The 24,886-nt window shown below is 46.8% G+C and overlaps 1 protein-coding gene across 1 annotated transcript in view; it reads left to right on the top strand.

Annotated features, from left to right (window-relative positions):
- Positions 1 to 24,886, top strand: part of LRRIQ1 (leucine rich repeats and IQ motif containing 1) — a 182,454-nt gene that overhangs the window by 13,556 nt on the left and 144,012 nt on the right. The window contains exons 4-10 of the mRNA XM_084650345.1: positions 615 to 709; positions 1,992 to 2,109; positions 3,573 to 3,802; positions 5,165 to 5,239; positions 5,764 to 6,999; positions 19,645 to 19,797; positions 21,940 to 22,090. Coding sequence (XP_084506471.1) covers positions 615 to 709; positions 1,992 to 2,109; positions 3,573 to 3,802; positions 5,165 to 5,239; positions 5,764 to 6,999; positions 19,645 to 19,797; positions 21,940 to 22,090 — 2,058 coding nt within the window. The remainder of the gene's footprint in view (positions 1 to 614; positions 710 to 1,991; positions 2,110 to 3,572; positions 3,803 to 5,164; positions 5,240 to 5,763; positions 7,000 to 19,644; positions 19,798 to 21,939; positions 22,091 to 24,886) is intronic.

The raw sequence follows: 24,886 nt of genomic DNA, 5'->3' as shown, positions 1-24,886 counted from the left end.
CTACTTTGTTGAGACTCCAAATCCCAGTTTAGTCAGAGTTTCCAGGTTTCACATCATTTAGTTGAGACCTCTTCTGAATAAAGTTAAGTGTTCCCTATTCATCCTCAGGGGAAGTTTCTTCCATTTTTCTCAGTAATAAGAATTATGTATATTCTAAATATAATTTATGTATATGCTTACTTATTTACCTTGTCCTTTAGGGAAGCTTCAATTTGTCACAGTTCTTATTCTAAAAAAGTAACCACTGCACACTTATTACTTCCTACTACTGGAGAATGTTTAAATATGTCTTGTCTTGTGGAGTAGTTTTCTTTGCATAGATGCTGTTGCCATAGATTTTCTTTCTTTTTTTTTTTTTTACTCTAATATTTTATTTCTATATATCCAGTGCTTTAATTAGCGTAGATTAATTAGATTTAATTAATATTAACTGGACCTCTTCTTGTCTGAGTGGATTTGGTGTTTTTCTTAAAATAGTACCTGTGGTGTACGCTTTTAAAGCACAAACGCATTGTGTTTCTGATTTTGGATTTTATGGACAGATAATAGGGAACTAGCATTCACCAGAATTATACTACTTAGATTAAGACTTTTTCTCCCCCTTCCCTCCTCAGGTGATATCTATCGAGTAATTTCTAGCCCAGCTTCAGAGTACTTGGCAGAGTTGGCTTCTGAATACAATGAAGATCCAGATGCATTGAAGAAGAGGGTATTCTATGTTTAAACCATCTTTATAATAGATTCAGATAATCAGTTTCTTTTTTGGACCCAATCTCACAATGACCAATGCACATGCTTAAATTTACACACTCTAAGTAGTCCCCATGGGACTAGTGGTGCATATGGTGTATAAGGGGAAGCATTTGCATGTGGTTTTGCAGGTTGGGGTCCTTGGCTGTGATATACTTAGTCCACAGATCATGAAGTTATAACATTTGGTATAAATGTCTTAAGTGGTGGGGATGAACATTAAATGACTATAATAGACTTGGTCTATCAGTTATTCATATTTAATCCAGAGGCAAAATGTCATTTTTATCATATAACATTTTTATAGTGTTCATTTTTAAATTTATCTGTTATTTTACCATTGTCTGTTTCTTTTCATTATTAGGATTATGAGATCACTAACATAATTCATTTATTGACGAGGTTTTGCTGTTTCAGGGAAAATGTTAAAAGAATTATGACTGGAATTTTCAAGTCCGACTCATGGAGTTAGGCACATAATTTCCATTGAATTTCAGTGGTATTCAGTTGCCAAACTCTCATAGGTACCTTAGAAAACCTGAACCTATATTTTAAAAACAGTTCAGTTCTGTTTATGTACCACCTTTTACTTGTTTCCCTGTTTTTACCAGTGAGCACTGTATAAAATATGAAATTTAATTACATTAAGAGAGCATTTTCTTGTGACCGCCCTGTTTGTGACAGCACAATTATTTACTGTGATGGTGGTTATATCACAAATGTAGAACTATACCTACACTGTGCAGATGGTCAATACGTAGCGGGAGTAGATCAATTCTTGGCAGTGAAGAACAAGGGAAGAAAAATTAGAAGATGTGATCCATGCAGTGTTGTTTTCAAATAATGTTTTTTTCAGTTTCCCTGTGTGATCAATGCCATGTATTTAATGTCATAGTAGAATTAATTTATACATATGGTACTTGCATTTACTTGTGCAATTTCTTACAAAAAATATATTTTGACCATTTCCCTTTCAATATACAAAATATAAGAAAGCACTACAATCATTTGGGAACTGCTCCAAATATTCCTTACTCTAGAAAATAACATTCTAATTTTAAATATAATTGTGTGATACTGTTGCCTAAAGGCTGCAGTTAGGGATCAGAGCCCCTAGATTGTTAAACTCTGGACAATGAAGATGAAGTCCCTGACCCAAAGTCTTTATCTGAAACGTTCTGGATTGTTATAGCTTCATCCCATTTCATTTCATCATGAGAATGTGTTTTGGTTTTATACAGATACTGTCTGAAATAGAAAATGAAGAATTGCAGACCAGTGCAACTTCGGACAGTAATAGTCAACCCATCAATGAAGATACAACTTGCAGTGTGGTTGCTGATGAGCACTCTGTCACAGGTAAACAAACAATATTAATTTATTTGTGCTGCTAATTAGTGCATACTAATATCGCTGAATAAAATATTTCTTCTGCTCTGTCCTTTTGATGAGAATAGTTAAGGCAGTCCAGTACAATATATATTACAATGCATAGGTGCCAACTCTGTGGGTGCTCCGGGCTTGAAAAAAAAAATAGTGCGTACTTAGCACGCACTGGCAGGCCCACCTCTTCCCCCCTCCACCCCCCCGATCAGCTTCTCCCTTTCCGCCCCCAGCGCCTCCCACCTGCAGTGGATCAGCTGTTTGCCAGTGTGCGGGAGGCTCTTGGGGGAGGAGCGAGGGTGGGACACGCTCTGGGGAGGGGGCGGAACATGTCGAGAAGAGGCAGGGCAGGGGCAGGAAGAGGCAGAGCGGGGTGCAGGTTTGGGGAAAGGGGTGGAGTGGGGGTGGGGCCTGGGATGGAGCAACGGTCAAGCACCCCCTGGCAACTCAGAAAGATGGATCCTCTGTTACAATGGGATTTAAAACCTGATTCTGGAAGTGGAGCTACTTAGGCAGATAGCTGCATTTATCCAGTTGTAGGATTGGGATCTTAACTTCTTATTCTTGTTCCTTTCTAAAGTCTTGATAATGAGTTTATTTTAAATGGCATTATACACAAATGACTTAAGTAATATAGTTTGTTAGCTAATTTCATTTGCTGATTTGTACATTTGGCCTAGTTTCTGATTTTGGGACCTTTTAAGTATGCTTAGCCAATCTTAATATTTGTTAATTTCGGGGGGGGGGGGGGGTTACATTAAGGGCTGCATTTGCAGAATGTGGCTTTGGTGTGAATACACACAACCTGAACATGCAGTTTTTTTGCATAAGTAAATCCAATTTAAATGCCCAGATTGAGTGCAAATAAACTTTGTATGTGTCAGTTCTCTTGTTTCTCCATGCAAAACATAGTATGAACACAAATGGAAGTTCTATTGTGGCCACTGATCATTTGTTTTATAGACTATTCACTTTAAATGTCACCCTCCAAAATGGCCTCTGTATTCTACTGTGGTAGAATACAGAGGCCTTAAAAGCCCCTATGTGGCTAAGGGAAAATTGCCCTGGTGCCTCCATGGGTAAGACTGCTCTAAGACCTCCTTACAAATCCTGGCATAGTGGGCATGTATGTTTGTGGCAGATCCTTAGGCTGGAGTGGGTAGGCCTATAGAACTGTGGGCATTTTGTGCAGTGCCAGCTCTTGTAGGCAGCCCATAATAGATCAGCTCCATGGACTGCCACGTTCTGCTCGTAGCGCTTTTTCAGCCCCGGGAGCAGCAACTCCTGCTCTAGGGCTTCAAGTTGTAGTCTGTACAAACACAAAATCTTACTCATATTGTTTTCTTTTCAATCCATTAAATTATTTCATGATTTCAGATAAGTAATTACTGTGAGCTGAGACTTTTAGTTAAAAAGTGTGTTTGCTTAAATTCTTGTAGATAATTGTGACATGACCATTAGCTTTACTTACCATGAAGTAGAGGAAAGGTGCAGGCAAGAATTTGAGCTTTGGGAGGAGCGACAAAAAGAACTTGAAGACCAGAAAAGGAAAAAGCTGAAAGCTGAGAGGGAAATAGAGGAAAAACAAAATGAAGAGGAAAAGAAAAGAAGGCAACTGTATCTGGAGGAATTTGAGGCTGAAAGGATGAAGTTAGAGGTGCTTCATAAGGTAACATTTTAACAAAGACATGTACAACATACCCCTTTATTTATCTGGACTACTTGAACATACAGATCAATGCTGAAGAGAGGGGAAAAAAGTACCCTCTCAAATCTCTGCACATCCCCACACTTCTGGTTCCAAAGAGAAATACTGCTGAGAATAGATCATGTAGATCTTTGTATTGATTGTCTCTCGTCCCTGTTTTGATCAGCTGTGAACTACTTAACAAAGCTGACATTTAAATTGTCATAGTTAGGCTTTATCATTATTAGTAAGTATTTATAGTATGGTATCAGCCAAAATCCCTGGACAAGAATGGAACCCCAGTGTGCTAGATGCTGTACAGAAACAAGATAGATACTAGAGCAACTCATAAAAAGGACTTTTTCATGGAAAATTTTCCAACTTTTTGGTGACAAATCCAAAACAAAATATTTTGGCTGAAAGTCAAACACTGCTATGGTGCCTCCTGGGATTTGTAGTTCTGTTTCTTGTGCTCCAGTTCTTTTCTTTTTATGTTGTTCTCCTTGGTCATATTATGCCTGCCCAATGCACCAGAGTTCCCTCATAGTGAAGTGAAGTGGTTGCATCATGGAAGATGTAGTCTGGCTGGGGATCTCAGGCCATAGAGAAGAATGAGGGCATAAGAAAAATGAATTACAGCTCCTATGAAACACCTGATTCAGGTATCTGATTTCAATTTTTTTGGTTTTCAGCCTAAATATTCAGGCTGAAATATTTTGGTGTTGAGGAATCTGCTTTTTTGATGAAAAATTTCTGTTTACTGTGAATTTTTTTGTGAAAAACTTCATTTCATCGAAACCCCAGTTTTCTGTCAAAACTGTTTTGGTCTAAAATTTTCATGTAGCCATAGGAGACATTGTTCCTTCTTCAAAGAGCTTATGAACTTCAGAATTATACACTATTCTAATGGGGGTAGTTCACACTTCTGTCAGTGCATTTGTTTCAGACTTAGACATAATTGCATCAGTTAGCCTGTATGCATTTTGAAGGATCTCTTCATGTCCCATAAGGATAGACACTTTTTTTTAATTCTCAACAATAGATTGGTAAATAACTGCCATCTTGTTCTTCAAAATCTCTAAAGTAAAGTACCAAGTTGCTGACCTGGTTTTGTCTTTCAAGGTATGACCAAATGGGTGACATTGAATCTGAGTTTTTAGCTACTGTTTTTTGTTTGTTTGTTTTGTTTTTGATTCAACCAACCTGACTGCTTATTATATTTCAGGTATCAGCACAAAATAAGTGGATCTTTGGAGAATGCTACTTTTATAGTCAGCTGTGATTTTAGTGAGTTACGTAATGAAATATATTAAAATAATTGATATAAGGTTACTTGTTATACAGCAGCAACAAGCTATGATGGAAGATGAGTTACTGAAAGAAAAGGAAGTTTGGAGAGAGAAGTTTAGGCAACATGAGGTAATTTGTACACATGAGCTTTTGTCAAAAAGGATTTGAATGTTATTGTACTATGCTTGAAAGATACTTTCATTATTATGAAGGAAAACACATAGTGTTTTAAATCAAATTTAATGATTTATACCATGTGTGTTAAGAAAGTTTACCTGTGTGTGGTTTTAAAAAAGAAAAAAGTTTTTGAAATTTGTGAAAACAGCCCTTCTTTTAAGAGGGTTAACTCTGGCTGAGCAGTCCATTTCTCTTCTCGTTTGAGCATCTGCAAATAGCTCTCAAGTTCTCCAGCTAAACAAAACTTTTGGCCAACTTTACAAACTGGAGTTTGTCTCCATGTACTGATAAGAAGACAATCCTGTGTCCAGACTTGCCTGGAGAAATGTAGAAGAAACCATATTAGCAGAAAGTAAAATACCTTTTAAGAATAAATATATGTCTGTCTTGTTTCACATATTACAATTACATCTTAAGGAAGAGTTCAATAATTCAGATGCTGAATAAAATGTATTTTCATTGTCGTTTTGGCACAGGAATTGATCAAAAGACTACAGTTGCAAATAGAAGAGGAAAAAAGGGCCTTTGAAGAGCAGAAAGCAAAAGAAAGACAACACTTGGCAGAGCAGTGGAATACAGCAGCTGTGAAAATCCAAGCTAGATTTAGAGCATTTATCGTGTACAGAAAATATGCTCCTATCTTAAAAGAATGGAAAGCAGAAATTAAAAGGAAGAAGGAACTGCAACAAACAATGGAGAGAGAAAAGAGAGAAAAAGAAGAAAAAATGAGGAGACGGCTGCAAGAAAGGAAGCAAAAAGAAGAGGAGGTGAGAAAGAGACAAGAAGAAATAGAAAGACAAGCTCATATGGAACAGATGAGGAGACGTGAGGAATATGAAAAGAAGAAAGTAAGTCTGAGGCTTGAACGAGAAAAAAGCCTGCAACTAGAAGGACCTAGAGGGCAACAAGGAGCAAAACAAAAAGAGAAAATAGCAATAAATACAGAAAATAGAGACAAAGACACACAAAATACAAAGAAAGAAAAAGAGAGAGAAAATCTAAAAGACCTAAGAGAACAGGAAAAGGAGCAGAAGAAACAGATACTGGAAATAAAAGAAGAGGAAGAGAAACCAGAAAAAAAACATGTTGGAAAGATACAAGAGGCAAATAATGTGGAGAATCCAAAAGACAGAAAACAGACACCACCAAACTCTGAGAAGAAAGAAGAGTCTCGTGAAAAAAGTAATGAAAATGAAGATGGGTATGTGATGACACATACAGGAAAAAGTTCCCTACAAACTATAGATCTTGATAAAAATACAAATACAAATATGCTGGATAGAGAAGCCATTGTTCTTGTATCTAATGATGCAATCTCAAATAAGGAAAACAGTATGCACAACAGTCAGTGGAATTTGGAGGCCCAGCCAGAGAACAGGAACAGTGAACACAAAATGCAATCGTGTAAGCTTGAAACAATTAAAACAGCAGAGGTTGTGATGAAGGAAATTCAAGAGGGAGTTGCTGAGGATTGGGACAAAAGTGAGAGTGTAATTAAGTATTTTGAGAGGCCACTAACACTGCTTGATGATGTTGAAAAGAAGAGGCTAATGTGGATGACAACGTGTAAACCCTGGTCTAAAATTTATAGGGAAAACCAAAGAAAGAAAGTCATTAAAAGAAGCAGACCAAGAAAAACCTCAGCTAGTAAGATGCCTCCATTAAGTATAGAAATGATTATTCAGTGTGGCCCCTGGAAAGCCCTCCAACAGGTAACTAAATACTGTAAGTAATTCTTAAGCAGTGATTTACGTGAGAGCTGACTGGACACGTGAGGTGGAATTTTCAAAACTGCCAGCGTTGGCCTAATTGGTTTTCCCATTGACTTCTTCAAAGGGAAAACAATGAGGCCAATGTTGAGTGCTTTTGGAAATCCTTCTTGTGGTGCTGAATCTTTGTTTTCAGCTGCTAAACGGCATTAAGTAACAGCTGAAAATACATAGTTTCCTAACATTATTTTTCCATATAAGAAATTGCTTTATTGAAACAAGGATGTTCTGTGACTGGGATAGGAAGTGGTGCATAAGACCATGTCTCTATCAAAATGTGATTCACACTGATAAAATGGCCCAGAACTGCAGAATAGTTTATTTTAATGCAAAAGAGACTGGCACATATTTGTATTATTGTCATCTGACTTTTATCAACTGTGACAGGGTTGAGTCAGATGGCTACAGGAGAGAAAAAGAAAGCAGATACATTAGCCCCAGGCTAAGCAGGTCCCTTTTCCCTGGGTAAGGTAACAGGGAAGGGTTTTTTGTTTTTTTTTTTGAAACAGAAAAGAATTTCATTTGTAATACTTACAAAGAATTACCAAAGAAAACAAAACAAACTATGCAACAAAACAAGGCAAACCGAAGGTATAACACAACAGCTTTCAGGGGAGAGAAGTGTTCAGGCTAGCCTGGGCCCAGAGCGGAGGAGCTTCCTCAACACTCGTGGTCTTCCATCCCCTCGAGTTACCTAGTGCCGCGCCCAGTGTCACCGATTATCCCTCTCCTGAGAGTGCCCGGCAAGATGGGCATGGCTGTGGGGTGGGCAGTTCAGGGGTGGGGGGGTAGACACCCATGTATTATAGGACCCCTCCTAGATGACAGTAATGATGGTATCCACAGCGGCAATGGCTGGGGCTGGCGTCTCTCACTCTTCCCCTCAATCAAAGGGTCAAACGGAGGGAACCAGATGGGGTCACCGAGCAGAGAACCCCGGACAGCGTCCACCGCTCCTCGAAGGCGTCAAGGGAGTCGGTGGACGCCGCCCAGAGGAACTCCGCTCAGATACGTGAATGTACTGAGGATTGGAAAAAGGCCCTACAATCGCAGGACGCTTCATGGGCCAACCTCCCCTCTCTGGTTTTATAAATGGCTGTTTTAGCCAAGGCTAGGAGGAGGTTAACTAGGAGGTCTCGCGATTTTGTGGGGCCACGGATGGGGAGTGTATAGATAAAAAGGTGAGGGGAGAAATGAAGCCAAAAGCGCAATAAAATATTTGTGAGGAGCCGGAAAAGGGGCTGCAATCTGGCACACTCTAGATATACATGCACCAGGGTTTCCCTCACATTACAAAAAGGGCAAGTATCCGGGATGGGGGTAAACCGTGTCAGAAACACGCCCATGCTCACAGCTCCGTGAAGGAGCCGCCAACTGATGTCCCTGACGGGCCTCGGGACCAAGATGGAATACAGGCTGGCCCACCGAGGTTGCTCACCCTCCAAGGGTGGCAGGAGGTCCCGCCACTTTGTATCGGGGCGGGACACCAGGGTGTGGGCATGAAGGGTGTGAAGCGTGAGTGTGTACAAATAATTCCGTGGTGCGATTTGAAAACTGACTGGCTGCAGTTCATGCAGCTGGCTTGCAGTGAAAGGGTGAGGGGTTTGTTGGGATCGGCAGGGTAGGGGCCCAATGGAAAGGTCCGGCAGGCCTGGCGTAGAGGATGGGTGAGGTGCACCTTCGCGCAAGGCCCGGTTGACATAAGCCCGAGCAGTGGGGCTCAAGGCAGCCTTCACCTCCTGAAGTACGCGCCGGAGGGTACGAGGGCTGGAGAGCCCCATGCGCCGAGCGAGCGTCAGGGGATCCAGCCAATCTCTCCGGTTGTAGTCCAGGAGGTCTCCGACCCTCGTGACTTCCGCCAGGACCAATCTCTTGCGCACCGAGCGGGACTCCGCCACCTGCACACGGAGCTGGGGGTTGTGTAGCAGGGGCTCCATGAGAAGATCTGCTCCCATGGTGGCCGCCACGGACCTGGTTGTTAGAAACAGTTTCCAGGTCCGGAGGAGGTCCTGGTAGAAGACCAGCAGCCCGGAGAGGTCTCGCAGAAAACTTCTCGGACAAAGATAAAAGAGCTGCCGGTGGTATCGGAGCCCTTGGAAGCGGCGCAGGAAGGCGTGCGCCAATATGCTCCACGTCGAACTACCTGCACTATAAAGGAGCCTCTGCAGGGCCTGGAGGCGGAAAACGCGGACCTGAGTGTACAGACACTTCAGGCCCTGCCTTCCTTCCTTCAGGTGTAAATGAAGAACTCCAACAGGGGCCCAGTGCATTCCTGACCAAAAGAACTCTAGAATCAATCTCCGGAGGTGGGTCAGGAAACCCGAGGCCGGTGCCAGGGTGTTGAGCCGGTACCAGAGCATGGACAGGACTAGTTGGTTAAGCACCAGTGCTCTCCCTCGGAGGGAGAGACATCGGAGTAGCCTCGTCCATTTCCAGATCCGCTCTATCACCCCACCCTCTAAATTTTGCCAGTTCTCCGGCGGGGAAGGGTGCGTGGCGGAAAGGTAAACGCCGAGATAGAGCAGTGGACCTACACTCCACCGGATGGTCTGAAGCGTGGGTGGGGGGGAGCTTACCTGCCACCAGTCCCCCACCGCCAAGCCAGAGCTCTTGATCCAGTTGACTCAGGTGGAGGAGGCTGCCAAGTAGATGGCCTGGCAAGCCTCCACTCGCGCCAAGTCGCCCGGGTCCTGGACCATGAGGAGTAAGTCATCGGCATACGCCAACAGGACCAGCCGCAGCTCCGGCTCCCGCAGCACCAATCCTGTCATCCTCCTGCGGAGGAGACAGAGGAAAGGCTCGATCACCAGAGCATACAACTGGCCCAAGAGGGGGCACCCCTGCCGCACTCCTTGCCCGAAGCTGACGGGTTCGGTCAGGGTCCAGTTGAGCCTAACCAAACGCTCCGCGGAGGCATACAGCACCCGGAGAAAACTCACAAACTGAGGTCCGAACCCAAACGCCTGCAGAGTGCTCAGGAGGTACCCGTGGTCTACTCTATCGAACGCCTTCTCCTGATCAAGAGACAGGAGGGCGAACGACAGACCATCTCTCCGCCCGAGTTCCAAAAGGTCTCGGACTAGAAATAGGTTGTCAAAAATGCTGTGACCCGGGACAGTATAGGTCTGGTCTGGGTGGATCACGTCCGCCATCACGGACCCTAGCCGCAGTGAGATTGCTTTCGCTACGATTTTGTAATCCGTGCTAAGGAGTAAGACAGGACGCCAGTTTCGTAAATCGCGGAGATCCCCCTTCTTCGGCAGCAAGGCGAGCACCGCTCACCTGCACGACAGAGGGAGGACCCCGCTCTGCAAGGACTGAGCGCAGACAGTGAATAGGTCTGGGCCGAGGATGTCCCAGAACGTGCGGTAAAACTCGACGGTCAGCCCGTCCATGCCCGGAGATTTATTGGTGGGCATGCGACGGAGGGCTTCCGAGAACTCGGCCAGGGTGAGAGGCAGCTCTAGTCGGTCTCGGTCGCCCACGCTGACTGTGGGGAGTTCCTCCCAGAGCACCCCGCAAGCGCCAGGATCGGTCGGATCCGGGGAGAAAAGGCTTGTGTAGAAGTCACGGGCCCTCCCACACATCTCCGGATCCGTGAGGGGGGTGCCGTCTTCCGCAAGAAGGCAGGTGACGTGTTTCTTGGCCTCCCTCGTTTTCTCCAGGGCATAGAAGAAGTGGGAGCCGCGGTCCATCTCCCAAAGGAGGCGGCTGCGGGACCGAACGAAGGCACCTCGGGCCCGGTGGTCCTCGAGGGCCCGGAGCTCCTCCCGCTTCTCCTGGCATGCTCCGCAGAGGGACGGGTCCTTGGGGTTGGCGGCCAGGCACCTCTCCATCTCTAAGACCTTCCATTCCAACTGCTCTATCGCCGCATTTCTCCGTCGGCTGGTGCCCCGAGTGTAGTCACGGCAGAAGAGCTTGGCGCGCACCTTCCCGAGATCCCACCATCGCCGCACCAAGGGAAAGGCACACCACTGCTCTCGCCAGGCCAGCCAAAACTCCCAGAAGGACGTCACGAAGCTCTCGTCCTCCAACAGGCTGTTGTTAAAGTGCCAATAGGCTGGCCCCGGTCTCTCTGCATGGAGGGAGACTGTTATGGTGACTAAATGATGGTCGGAGAATGGGGCCGGCTGAATGGCGGAGGAGTGGGCCTGTGAAAGATGGAAACAGGATAAGTAAATACGGTCCAACCGAGAGTGGTGTGACCGATGGGCCTCCACCCAGACAAAAGTGAACGTGGAAGTGTCATCTGGGTGATGGTCACGCCAGACGTCCACTAGGGAGTGATGTTCAACTATTCCTTGGAGAATGTTCGCGGCGGCCGGACTCGGCTCGGCCCCTGAGCGGTCCTGTTCCTCAAGGGTGGTGTTAAAGTCCCCTCCCAGGACCAGGCACTCGTGCGAATCTAGGGTGCCGAGAAAGTCGGACACCCGCTGATAGAATTGTGGCCGCTTCGGGCTTGTTTGCGGGGCATAGATGTTAACAAGATTGACCACGAGGCCCTCCATACGGACTCGAAGGTGCAGCAGGTGGCCCGGCACGGCCTCAGTGACCCCTAGCACCTCAGACCGTAGATTGGGGGAGAACAGGGTCGCCACTCCAGCTTGTCGAATCGTGAAGTGGCTAAAGTAGACCCTGTCCCCCCACTCCAGCTGCCACCTGTCCTTGGCAGTCGGGTCCGTATGGGTCTCCTGCAGGAAAACTATAGAGTACCCCCCTTCCCGAAGGTAAGAGAGCACCTGGGACCTGCAGAGAGCCATCCTACAGCCCCTGGTATTCAGGGTTGCAATAATAAGAGGCGTCATGCGGAGGGCTGGGGGTGTGGGGGTTTCTTGTTGGTGGGGATGTTCTTGGCCCCCGGTGGGTTGCGCAGCAACCCGTGACCCATCCCGTGGATGAGTAGATTGTTTCGGAAGCCGCGGGCCCGCTCGTAGGCCGCAGCACCGCGCTTTCCTTGCCCCCTGCCCTCCTGTATAAGGGCCCTTGTGGTCTGGAGGATTTGGTCAAAGTCCCCCCGTAGCTGAAGAGCCAGCTGTACCCTATTGCGGGCGCCACGGGTGTGTTCTAGGAACTTCCGTAGTGCATGCCGCAGCTCATGGGGGGGTGGGGTTACGATTTCCGGGGTATTCCCTGGTGGGGCTCTTAATGCAGCCTCGTGGTCTGCTGAAGCTGGCAGGCAGGGTGCAGACCACCGACAGAGCGTCTGACAGGCTGGTGTTATTAAATCCATTTCACGCCTTGGGGGGGAAGGGGATGGCAGGGAAAAAATTGCAACTCCTAATGGGTCGCGACTAGAAAGTGCAAAGACTGCTCCCTGGGGGGAATCTCTGCAAAAGGTGGGAAAGAAATAACCCCAGGGGCGGCATTAGCATTGCAGGAGGAGGGGAATTGGGCAGGGACGGGGTGGGGGCGGGGGCAGAGGTAAGGCTCTGGACTTCATGAGGTGAGCAGCTAAAAGAAGGTGCCTCCTGAGCAGAGTCGAGGGTTAAGGGGTAAGGGAGGGGGCTCTCAGTGACGCTAGGCCCTGGCTCCGTGGTGTTCTTGGCGGCCATGGCATCAGGTGGTGGACCACCTTCTGTGGTGCGCTTGCCTGGGAAGGCAATTAGCGGGAGGTAGCATGGGGAAAGGGGGGCTGGGGTGAGGCTACCCAGATCGAGGCCAGCCGGCAGTAGATCATCTTCTCCCTGGGTGACCGGGGTCAAATCTAGGGCCTCAATCTCCGCATACACGGAGGAGAGGCCAATTCCTGCTACCCCGGGGGCCTCTCCTCTAGGGCCCACCTCAACGGTCGCCTCGGGGTTCGCGGGGGGTTCGGGTGGTATCCAGGCAAAAGGAGCTTCCTCAGAGGTCTCGGAGGGGAGGGTCTCTCGTGGAGGGGGGATTCTGCCCTCCAATGCCAGTCTGTCTTCCCCTCCCGACACCAGCGGATGGATCTCACTCGTGGCCGTAGCGGAAGACTCGATATCCGTGCCTCCCTTCCTGGTCTTCCGGGGGGCTTCCGCATCGGATGGGTGCAGCGGAACTCAAGCCTTCCGCTTGCCTCGCTTCCTCTGGACTAGGGTCCAGCCCTCCCTAGCGTCATCTGGGGGTTGATTAGCAGGGGTCGTGTCGTGGGGGGGGAGGCGATGGTTCGGGGGGGTAACGGTAAGGCAGCATGAGGGGCGGGGGGTGCTCCTTGGGGCGAGCCCTCTCCTATACCCGGTAATATCTTTGCCACATCCTCCTCCATAGACTCTACCAGATTGGTAATAGCAAGGGTGGGATTCCCTTGCTCGCCTGGGCGTTGTAGGGAAGGTGTTTCTTGGGCCCGGACGGGAGCAGCGGTGGATCGAGTAGGAGGAGGGTTGGTTTCAGGTGCCGGGTGGCCAGGGACGTCGGCAACGACGGGGCCGATGTCCTGCCGGGTCTCAGGTGCCCCTCCCCCCTGGGCCAAAGGGCAGTCTCTGCGGACATGCCCCGCTGAGCGGCAGAGGTAGCACCGGGCCTCTCCGGTGGAGTAAAAGACCCGAAAGCGGGATCCTTGGTAGTGGACTAGGAAGGACCCCTCGAGCGCCTCTCCGTCACGCACCGTCGCCGGCGGTAGAAGCTGCACTTGCCGGCAGAACAAAAGGACGTGACGGAGGGTGGGGTCCTTGCAGCCCAACGGGAGAGGGCTGATGACAGAGACAAGCTTCCCCAGGGTGGAGAGAGCGGGTAACAGGGCAGCATTGGGTAAAAAGGGAGGAACGGAGGTGAGGACGAGGCGAACGCCCAGGTCTTCTAGCGGCTCTAGGGGGACAAACAGCCCCCCCCCCACCGCCAGTCCCTTCTCCACCGCCTCCTGAGCAGCAGCCTCTGAAGCTAAGAAAAAAACGACCTTCCCATACATTTTGGAGGCCACCACAATAGCCGTGGGTCCTACCACATTCGCCAACGCTTGCACGTATGTCTCTACGTGGGGCGAGGCGGGCACCAGGAGACAACGGACACCGTGCCTCCTGGTCAAGTGGGGAAGGGGCCCCGGCCGCTGGTGATGGTAGCGGAGGCAGTGGGTGGGCGAGATGATGAGGCGGCAGGCAAGGGGGAGCCTGCCACCGCCCTGGCATACGTCCTGGGGGCCGGGGGAGGGACGTTCGCAGAGTTGGTGGAGGGAACAGCGGGGGGGGGGGCGCCACGGTTGATGACAAGGCCACAGCGGTGGGGGCAGCTCCTGCCATGGAGGGCCTAGTGGTTTTAGTGGGGCCCTTTCCTTTCTTCCCGCCCTGGCCTTTTCGGCCAGCTGGGGGGGGGTCCTAGAATCTGGGGGGGCGGTGGACGAAGCAGTGGCAGTAATCGCCCCGGTGCCTCCTGCTGCCGGTGCCCCAGCGGGGGCGGTGGCAGGTATTTTGACAGTGGTGGTGGTGGTGGGGGGCTCGGGGGTTGGGGGGGGGAAGGTGGGGGAGGAACAACTGATATTGGTAAAGGGGCCTCGCCCCTCTCATTCCCTGCCATTGTGAGCAGGGAGAGATGGGGAGACACCGGAAGGAGGAGGGGGGAGGGGGAAGCAGATTAACCGCTCCTCCCTGCTGGGCTGCAGGCGGGGGGTACCAAATGGGTTGGACTGGAAAGGGGGGGAAAACAGGAATCGGGGTCCGGTGACAGGGGCAAGCTGTGGGATGAACAGTCCGGGGGGGGCGATGGACCCATGCACGTTTGTTCAAAGAGTCTCGTTTGGTCGGCTGTTAGTCCGGTCCGAAAGGCAAAGTTCAAAGCAAACAGCTGGATCCGAGGCAGATGGCAGGTTGCCAGCAGGGACGGACGGCGGGGGGGGGGCCGTGACAGTTGTAATAATGTTGGGGGGGCACCGATTGATCGGGGGGCAGCTCCGTGCCACACCCCCTGTGCCGCCACAAACGTAATTAAGCCACAGTCAAACTCCCCCCCACGAGAGTATAATTCAAAAAATTACTCAGTCTTACGGCCCCCTCCTCGATGATTTGTAGCTTCTCTGGGTGATTTCTTCTGTCTGCTATCTTCTTCTTCTCTAGCTGTGTTGGCTGTGTTTCAAGGCTTTCGGCAGGCCGAGAAAAATTGCAGAAATAAGCTGACAGCAAAACGGCTGGGTCTGGGGGCTTCCACTCCCCCCTCCGGATAGCGGGTCGGCAATCTTCCCCCCCCCCCTCCGGGGGTTTCAGCTGAGGCAGGAGCAGGCGTTTGGGGTGCACCAAACGGGAGCAGGCGTTTGGGGTGGGGGGGTGCTGGCGGCAAGTTGGCAGCTGACCAGCACTCAACGGCAGCAGAAAACGGCAGAAAGATGAAACGAAACAAAAAAGCGTCTGGCCCGGTCGAGGGGGAGAACTAGGGCAGGCTCAAAAAGTAAGAAAAATCCAGGCCAGGGGGCTTTAGGAAAGAATAGAAAGCAGATAGCTAAGGAGCAAGCGAGGGACGTCCCGTTTCCCAACAGGGAAGGTTTTTTGAAACAGAAAGGAAATTTATTTGTAACAGTTACAAAAAATACAAAGGGATAAAAAAAAAACTTAGCAACAAAACAACGCAATCAAAAGGTATAACACAACAGCTTTCAGGAGGGAGAGGTGTTCAGGTTAGCCCAGGCCCAGAGCGGGGGGGCTTCCTCGACACTCGTGGTCTTCCACCCTCCTGAGTTACCTGGTGGCCTAGAGCGGGGGGGCTTCCTCGACACTCGTGGTCTTCCACCCTCTCGAGTTACCTAGTGCCGCGCCCAGGGTCACCGACCCTCCCTCTCCTGAGAGTGCCCGACAAGATGGGCACGGCTGCGGGGTGGGTGGTTGGGAGGGAGGGGGGTACACCCATGTATTATAGGACCCCTCCTAGAAGACAGTAATGATGGTATTCACAGCAACTAACGGCTGTGACTGGCGGCTCTCGCTCTTTCCCTCAATCAGAGGGTCAGACGGAGGGAACCGGACGGGGTCACCGAGCAGAGAACCCCGGACAGCGCCCACCGCTCCTCGAAGGTGTCAAGGGAGTCGGTGGACGCTGCCCAGAGGAACTCCGCCCGGATACGTGAATGTACTGAGAGTCGGAAAACGGCCTCGCAATCGCAGGACGCCTCATGAGCCAACCTCCGCTCTCTGGTCTTATAAATGGCTGTTTTAGCCAAGGCTAGGAGGAGGCTAACCAGGAGATCCCGCGACTTGGTGGGGCCACGGATGGGGAGTGTATAGATAAAGAGGTGGGGGGAGAAATGAAGCCAAAAGCGCAAAAGAATATTTGTGAGGAGCCGAAAAAGAGGCTGCAATCTGGCACACTCTAAATAGACGTGCGCCAGGGTTTCCCTCACGTTGCAAAAAGGGCAAGTCTCCGGAAGGGAGGTAAAACGTGTCAAAAACACGCCCGTGCTCACAGCCCCGTGAAGGAGCCGCCAACTGATGTCCCCGACGGGCCTCGGGACCAAGGTGGAGTACAGGCTGGCCCACCGAGGTTGCTCACCCTCCAAAGGTGGTAAGAGATCTCGCCACTTTGTATCGGGGCGGGACACCAGGGTGCGGGCATGAAGGGTATGGAGCGTAAGTGTATATAAATATTTCCGTGATGCAACTTGAAAACCGACCGGTTGCAGTTCATGCAGCCGGCTCGCAGTGAAAGGATGAGGGGTGTGTTGGGATCGGCAGGGTAGGGGCCCGATGGAAAGGTCCGGCGGGCCTGGGGTAAGGGATGGGCGGGGTGCGCCCTCGCACAAGGCTCGGCTAACATAAGCCCGAGCGGCGGGGGTCAGAGCGACCTCCACCTCCTGAAGCACCAACAGGGAAGGTTTTTTGAAACAGAAAGGAAATTTATTTGTAACAGTTACAAAGAATACAAAAGGATAAAGAAAAAAACTTAGCAACAAAACAACGCAATCAAAAGGTATAACACAACAGCTTTCAGGAGGGAGAGGTGTTCAGGTTAGCCCAGGCCCAGAGCGGGGGGGCTTCCTCGACACTCGTGGTCTTCCACCCTCCTGAGTTACCTGGTGGCCTAGAGCGGGGGGGCTTCCTCGACACTCGTGGTCTTCCACCCTCTCGAGTTACCTAGTGCCACGCCCAGGGTCACCGACCCTCCCTCTCCTGAGAGTGCCCGACAAGATGGGCACGGCTGCGGGGTGGGTGGTTGGGAGGGAGGGGGGTACACCCCTGTATTATAGGACCCCTCCTAGAAGACAGTAATGATGATATTCACAGCAACTAACGGCTGTGACTGGCGGCTCTCGCTCTTTCCCTCAATCAGAGGGTCAGACGGAGGGAACCGGACGGGGTCACCGAGCAGAGAACCCCGGACAGCGCCCACCGCTCCTCGAAGGTGTCAAGGGAGTCGGTGGACGCTGCCCAGAGGAACTCCGCCCGGATACGTGAATGTACTGAGAGTCGGAAAACGGCCTCACAATCGCAGGACGCCTCATGAGCCAACCTCCGCTCTCTGGTCTTATAAATGGCTGTTTTAGCCAAGGCTAGGAGGAGGCTAACCAGGAGATCCCGCGACTTGGTGGGGCCACGGATGGGGAGTGTATAGATAAAGAGGTGGGGAGAAAAATGAAGCCAAAAGCGCAAAAGAATATTTGTGAGGAGCCGAAAAAGAGGCTGCAATCTGGCACACTCTAAATAGACGTGCGCCAGGGTTTCCCTCACGTTGCAAAAAGGGCAAGTCTCCGGAAGGGAGGTAAAACGTGTCAAAAACACGCCCGTGCTCACAGCCCCGTGAAGGAGCCGCCAACTGATGTCCCCGACGGGCCTCGGGACCAAGGTGGAGTACAGGCTGGCCCACCGAGGTTGCTCACCCTCCAAAGGTGGTAAGAGATCTCGCCACTTTGTATCGGGGCGGGACACCAGGGTGCGGGCATGAAGGGTATGGAGCGTGAGTGTATATAGATATTTCCGTGATGCAACTTGAAAACCGACCGGTTGCAGTTCATGCAGCCGGCTCGCAGTGAAAGGATGAGGGGTGTGTTGGGATCGGCAGGGTAGGGGCCCGATGGAAAGGTCCGGCGGGCCTGGGGTAAGGGATGGGCGGGGCGCGCCCTCGCACAAGGCTCGGCTAACATAAGCCCGAGCGGCGGGGGTCAGAGCGACCTCCACCTCCTGAAGCACCAACAGGGAAGGTTCCAGAACAATCAGGAACCTTCTGGAGACAATTAAGACAGACAGGTTGATTAGAACACCTGCAGCCAGTCAAGAAGCTGCTAGAATTAATTAAGGCAGGCTAATCAGGGCACCTGGGTTTTAAAAGGAGCTCACTTCAGTTTGTGGTGCACGGGTAAGGAGCTGGGAGCAAGAGGTGCTAGGAACTGAGAGTGAGAATGCATACTGTTGGAGGACTGAGGAGTACAAGAATTATCAGACACCAGGAGGAAGGTCCTATAGTGAGGATAAAGAAGGCATTGGGAGGAGGCCATGGGAAAGTAGCCTAGGGAGTTGCAGCTGTCGCACAGCTGTTCCAGGAGGCACTCTAAACAGCTGCATTCCACAGGGCCCTGGGTTAGAACCCGGAGTAGAGGGTGGGCCCGGGTTCCCCCCAAACCTCCCAACTCCTGGTCAGACACAGGAAGAGTTGACCTGGACTGTGGGTTCATAAAAACGGCCAAACTGAGTGCTGCTGTGAAGCTCCAAGGCAAGCAAATCCGCCAATAAGCGCAAGACCCAACAAGTTAGAGGAGGAACTTTGTCACACAACATACCATTATTATTCCTAATATATATGATACTTAGTTTAGCAACGATTCTTTTCACTTCTATTATGATAAGATTAGATACACTTCTAATCTGTTGACGTTATAAATGAGATGAAACCCACGTTGGCTTCTGTTTTGCTGTCGCATTAATCTTCTATTCATTCACATTATACATTATTAGTAGTGAAGCACTTATGTTTGAAATGGACATCAAAATCAAATGAGTTTGGCCACCTTTTTTATAGTTTTACCAATTTTTTCCACTATCAGTCATAAATTAGGGCGTTCAATTAATTGCAGTGAACTCAAATGATTATCTCAAAACAAATTAACTCAGTTAAAAATAATCACGATTAATCACAGTTTGAATCACACAGTTAATAATAGAATACCAATTTAAATTTATTATAAATATTTGTGGATTTTTTCTACATTTTCAAATATATTGATTTCAGTTGCAACACAGAATACAAAGTGTACAGTGCTCACTTTATATGATATTTTTTTAGTACAAATATTTGCACTATTCTGTGGAATGGTGGCCAAAGAGTAAAGGGACATACGAATGTTTAGCATATGCTATTTTTGTTTCTTTTCTACGGTCCAAATATTTGTAATAAAAATGATTAAAAAATTGCAATTAATTGCAGTGCTCACTTTATAATTGTTTGACAACCCGATTATAAATCATTTCCATGTTTTTATGATGCTTAAGTATTGTTGTTATACATTTTTTTTTATGACGGGAGCATTAATTTATCAGTTAATGATTTTGCTGAAGATCAGAAAACTTTTAGTCTTTAAGTGTTTTATAGTAAATTCAGAATCTAGACTTAATTCATATAATTGTATGCTACGTAGTATGTATTTAACTTTAAAAAGGCTACATAAAAATACCATTAGAATGCAATCTTATGGACATCCTTTTCATTGAATGTGTGTAGGTTACAACACTTACGCTTCAAGATTTGTCTGGCTGTAGCCTCTCCACATTGTCAGAATGTTCAAATCTTCAGTTATTGACCCTTAGACGCTGTGGACTAACTGCACTGGAAGGACTCAGTAACTGCCAAGGCCTAAAGTATATTGATGTGGAGGTACCTAGCATATTTTACTGTCTACCTGGAGGTGGGGTGAGACTGTCATCTCTGCCATTCAGAATACTATGAGACTGAATCCATCAGTTTATATGTGTATGTACATATAGGACAATATTTTTTTTAAAAGTGCCAAAAGTTAATCTACTAAGTGCATAGTTAGGATTTGCACTTAATAAGCAGCCTGATTTTCTACAATTGTGAGTACTTAACCTTGTTCCTTGTTTTTGGCTCAAAGACAAAGTTGAAGGGACACAAGGAGATGCGAGTCTACTGTATATATTGTTATAATTTTAAAGTGCAGTAATTTGGAACTTCCAGAAGTCAGAAATAGGCACAGTCTCTTTCTCTGTCTCCGAGTATTAGGTTGTGAATGGCTCTAGTGTGAGTATGGAGGGAAAGTGATAAATCTTCATTCCCTCTGTTGCATGGCTGTACAAAGGCTGCCTCCCCCCACCCCATAGTGACTAGAGCATTTAAAAGTGGGCAAGGAGGCCTTAGGCACATATCTCCTGTGTACTAGCCCAGATTGCTTGCCCACATGAGCAAGGAGCAGCACCAGCATTGGTTTCTGGGGCACAGTCTTTCCAGTGCTGCTTCTGCGGGGGGGTGGCATTGCACTGCTGCTTTCACGGAGCTGTAGCTTAAAATCTAAGTGACTAAAGAAAATGTGTCTTTTTATAATGTGCCTCATTTAAAGAACTTGACGATTTATATGAAATGGATGGTTTTACCTTTTCGGTTTTTAGTATTTTGATTATGTCAATGCACTGGGAGAGTTCATGCATAATGACTAACAGAAGACAAATTGTGTATACAAGCTTTGAATGTTTCTTTTTTGCCCAATGACTACTGTTTGGAGTGTGCTGTGACCTTCTCAAAACTGAGAGAGGAATGGGCAAGGTCAGTTATAGCTAAGGCAATGTTGTCTAGTGGCTAGAGCAGTGCACTGGGGGTCAAGACTCTCTTGTGTTCTTTCCCCAGTTTTCCTACCTATTAAAAATAATCTTGGGCAAAATTTTCAAATGCCCACTAATTTTGGGTGCCTCAAATTACAGCGCAAAAGGCGTAAGAGGATTTTATACATATAGCTAACCTGTTAATCTTTCTCTGACTGACATTTATGGGTGATGAGGTTTTATTCTAAGTGTTGCCTAGTATTTTTACACACAAACTTGGTGTTTCTAAGGATTAGAAATGTTATTCTATAGACTGTCTATTCGCTGGAAGTTGGGTGGCTTGATCTACGGGCAGTGCTGGCTCCTCTGATAGAAGACTTCCATTCAAACTAAAATGACAGAGCAGTTAAATGCCCCTTTGTTTACTAATAGCTGAAACAACAGAAGACACTTCCCAAATCACAGATCAGCATGGCAAGGCTCGAGTAGGAGTTGAGCCATTTGGTCTGAGGGGTTTTCCTAGCATCTGCATACCAACACAGGGGACTGAGTATTCACAGATTCCAAGGCCGGGAGGAGCCATTGTGATTGCCTAGTCTGAGCTTCTGTAAGCCACAGGCCATAGAACTTCCCCAAAACAATTCTTTGAGCATTGCTGTTTGGTGGAGCTGTAAGTGCCTGAGAGTCAGAAGCAAAGAAACTGCCTCCTGTTGTGTGCTTCCTACTGTGTTCAGTGAAATAGGACTCTCTGTACATTCTTTGTAAATGGATTACATCAAAGGTGCCTGACTCAACCATCAGTTTTGCCTCTTAATGGAAACACTCCTCAAGGCCCCAAATACTAGCTAACTGCTCAGACTAAAAATGGTTAACAACAGTAAAGTTTACAATATTTTTGAATGACCCATAATAATGCTTAACTTTAATATAGTGATTTTCATCAGTAGATCTCGAAGAGTTTCAGTCTTTTACGGTATTTATCCTCAAACACCCCGATGAGGTAAGGAAGTGGTGGTATCCTCATTTTTACAGATGGGGAACTGAGTAACAGAGAGACTACATGAGCAAGTAGTCCAAGAGCACACAGGAAGTCTGTGGTGAAGTAGGGAATTGAGCCTGGATCTACCAAGTCCTAGGCAAGCTAACCAAACACTGGACTACCTTTTCTCTCTTGCTGAAAACTGCCTATACTTTTCTATTCAAAATGATCTTTAATTTTATCTGTTTTTTTTCTTTGTGGTAGGAAAACAATATTCAGACAATAAGTTGTGAGAATCTAGACAATCTCTGCATTTTAATTCTGAATAAAAATCAACTTGCATCACTTCAAGGCTTAGATGGCTGCAGTGATCTCAGGAAACTTGAACTGTCCTGCAATAAAATCACTCGAATTGGTAAGAAAATATTAAAGATGATGCATTTTATTCATTTAACATCAGTATTGTGCATTTATTCATAACTTGGTTTGGTTGAGGATAGAAAATGACTGTTGCCAATGTAGTAGTGTTTATTTTTAATCTTGTAACAGGCTTATTTCAAAGAAGATATTACTCAGTACTCATGTCCTTTATTAGGATGGAAAAATCGGAAAATTACATTTAAAATCTTACACCCTTTGTGGGACGTGAATAGTTTAAAATCTCAAGCAAGGTGGGTGGACGATGAGAAACATGAGGGGAATTAATTTGTTTTAGATAATAAAGGAGGAAAAAATTATACAAGAAGAGAAATACTTGTCCTAGTTCCTCCCTCTGGGAGTAACCAGGAGACCCACTGGCCTAATGCTGGTACAGCAGGCCTCAGAATGTTTTCTCTGTAATGAAGGGGCAGTTAAATGCAACACAGTGGAAAGAATTGCTGATTCTGCTGCATTAGAGTGGGGAGAATCGGTTCTTTGGTTGTCTACAGAAGAATGAACCCATTCAGCTGGCAAGAGAAAGCCTCAAGTTTTCCCCTCCAAAAGTAGCCTTAATAATTGAAGCGGGGAGAGAGGTAAACTGCCTTGTAATTACCTAAAATGATGATCCCAGTGCTGAAAGGAGCAACGTGCTTCTTCCTTCAAGAATGAAACACAGCAGGTAGATCTGCTGCTGAAAGGGTTGCAGATCCTGCTGTGGGGACTGGGTCATGTTGGAAGATAGAGTTGTGAGGGCCACAAAGATGTAGGTAATCATTGGAATACTTAACTAATTCAAACACTGAGCCTTCTGGGGCTTGCCAGGAACTAATTCGAGTGAAAATCAAAACATAGGTTTTGAGGAAAGATTTCATTTGCTGAAGCAATTCATCTTTTGTTTGGAGGAAACTCATTTGAGCTGAGGAAGCCGATGCAAGCAGTGGGTGGGTAGGTGGCCAGCTCTTGAGTTGAGGCCGCTTCAGATGTGTGTATGGAAGGACTTGAGTTGAGCATCAGAAAGGTGGTGCTTTTGAGTGCTTTGTCTTGCTTTAGACTTGTCTTAACGTTTACCGATAAACAAAATGAAGTGTTAACAGAAATAAGGAATTAAATGAAAAACCAACATCATTGCAACTTCCACACTGACAAATTAAGCCCATACACACATGGTCATTTAAAAAAAATTAGAAGTTTTTACAGCAGCAAAAACAGAAGTTTAGACAAATATGCAGATATGAGAGGTGAGGGACAAACTCCATGATTAACAAAATAAACAAGAAAAAGGCAAATAGGAAATATTAAACTTGAGAAATTAGTGATTGCACAGCCACCCATGTGGTGTTAATAGCTTCAGTTTCAAAATGCTAATACTTTGGATATTGGATTGTTGATTTTACATATTAAAGTACATGACCATATTTCATGTTTCTGGGGACAGTGTCCTGCGGTGGTTGTAAATGGTGGTGGTGTTGGCACTTTCTATAAAAAACAATGCCAGTAGCCTCAGGGGAACTGAGGAAACAAACTGCAAGAAGCAATACTGGAACTTCCTCCATGTCTGGTTGCCAGTGATGCTGTGTGAGATTATTTGTTTGAGATGGATTTCCTGTGGCAGAATACCTGCAAGATTAATATGCAAGTGACATAATATTAATTGATGATCCTTAAGTATGAAGTATCTGTGTACAGAGCAAATGAAGTAAAAGCCTTCTGTACTATCTATTATGTACAATGAAAGTACTGTATTTACTGAGCGTAAGATGTGTTTAAATGGAGAAGTGAATGTTCAACGAAAAACCACATGGTTTTCTCTCCTAAGGAACAGCTTTGAGGATGTCTGGATAAACTAAATGCATAACATAGATTTTTTTGTTTGTTTCACACAATAACATATTGATAGTTAGACATCTTATAGAATCACACAAAGATGGACTTGTGTTTTTAAGATGTTAATATGCTCCTCCCATCTGTAAATCTAGTAGAATGTCCCATGGCAATTTTGGAAGTTGCACTGCTGTGTAGCATTCTTTTTTACATTCAGTTCATTCAGTTTTAAATTATTCTAATCTATGGGGTGTTTTTTTTTAAGGGCTTATTTATATTTATGGTTGTAACAATTCAGGTTAACTTGTTGCAGGAAGTTTCCTAGATACTATTACTTTTGTTTTCACCAGAGTATAAAAGTGGGGGGAAATGGCAGTTGGCAGAAGCTGTCAATAAAGTAAATGGAGTTGAGGGGAACGCTTTATTGCAAAGGAGCATGTCCTCTGAAAGCAGCATGCTCACTGCCTGAGTGATTATACTTTTGTACAATGAACATAAGGAACTTTAGCATATGTATATACTTGGGAGGGGGCTGGTTCATTGAAATATTTCTTTTATTAATGAAAAATATTTTTTTAAATCTTGTCAATTATGGCATTCATAGATTCCAAGGCCAGAAGGGACCACTGTGATCATCTAGTCTTGTGCCCTGTGTAACACAGGTCATAGAACTTCTCCAAAATAATTCCTAGAGCAGAGCTTTTAGAAAAACATTCAATCTTGATTTTAAAATTGCCAGTGATGGCAAATCTACTACGTCCCTTGGTAAATGGTTAATTACTCTCATTGTTAAAAACGTATGCCTTATATTCAGTCTGCATTTGACTAGCTTCAACTTCCAGACATTGGATCATGTTATACCTTTCTCTGTGATTGGGGCACCCATTAACCCTCTCTTTGTTAAGCTGAATAGATTGAGCTCCATGAGGCTATTGCTATAAAGTTTGTTTTCTAATCTATTAATCATTCT

Source organism: Lepidochelys olivacea, assembly GCF_965140295.1.
Source record: "Lepidochelys olivacea isolate rLepOli2 genome assembly, chromosome: 1".
Classification (NCBI taxonomy): Eukaryota; Metazoa; Chordata; order Testudines; family Cheloniidae; genus Lepidochelys; species Lepidochelys olivacea.
Note: the sequence above shows the minus strand (reverse complement) of the source record. Positions and strands in the feature narration are given on the sequence as shown.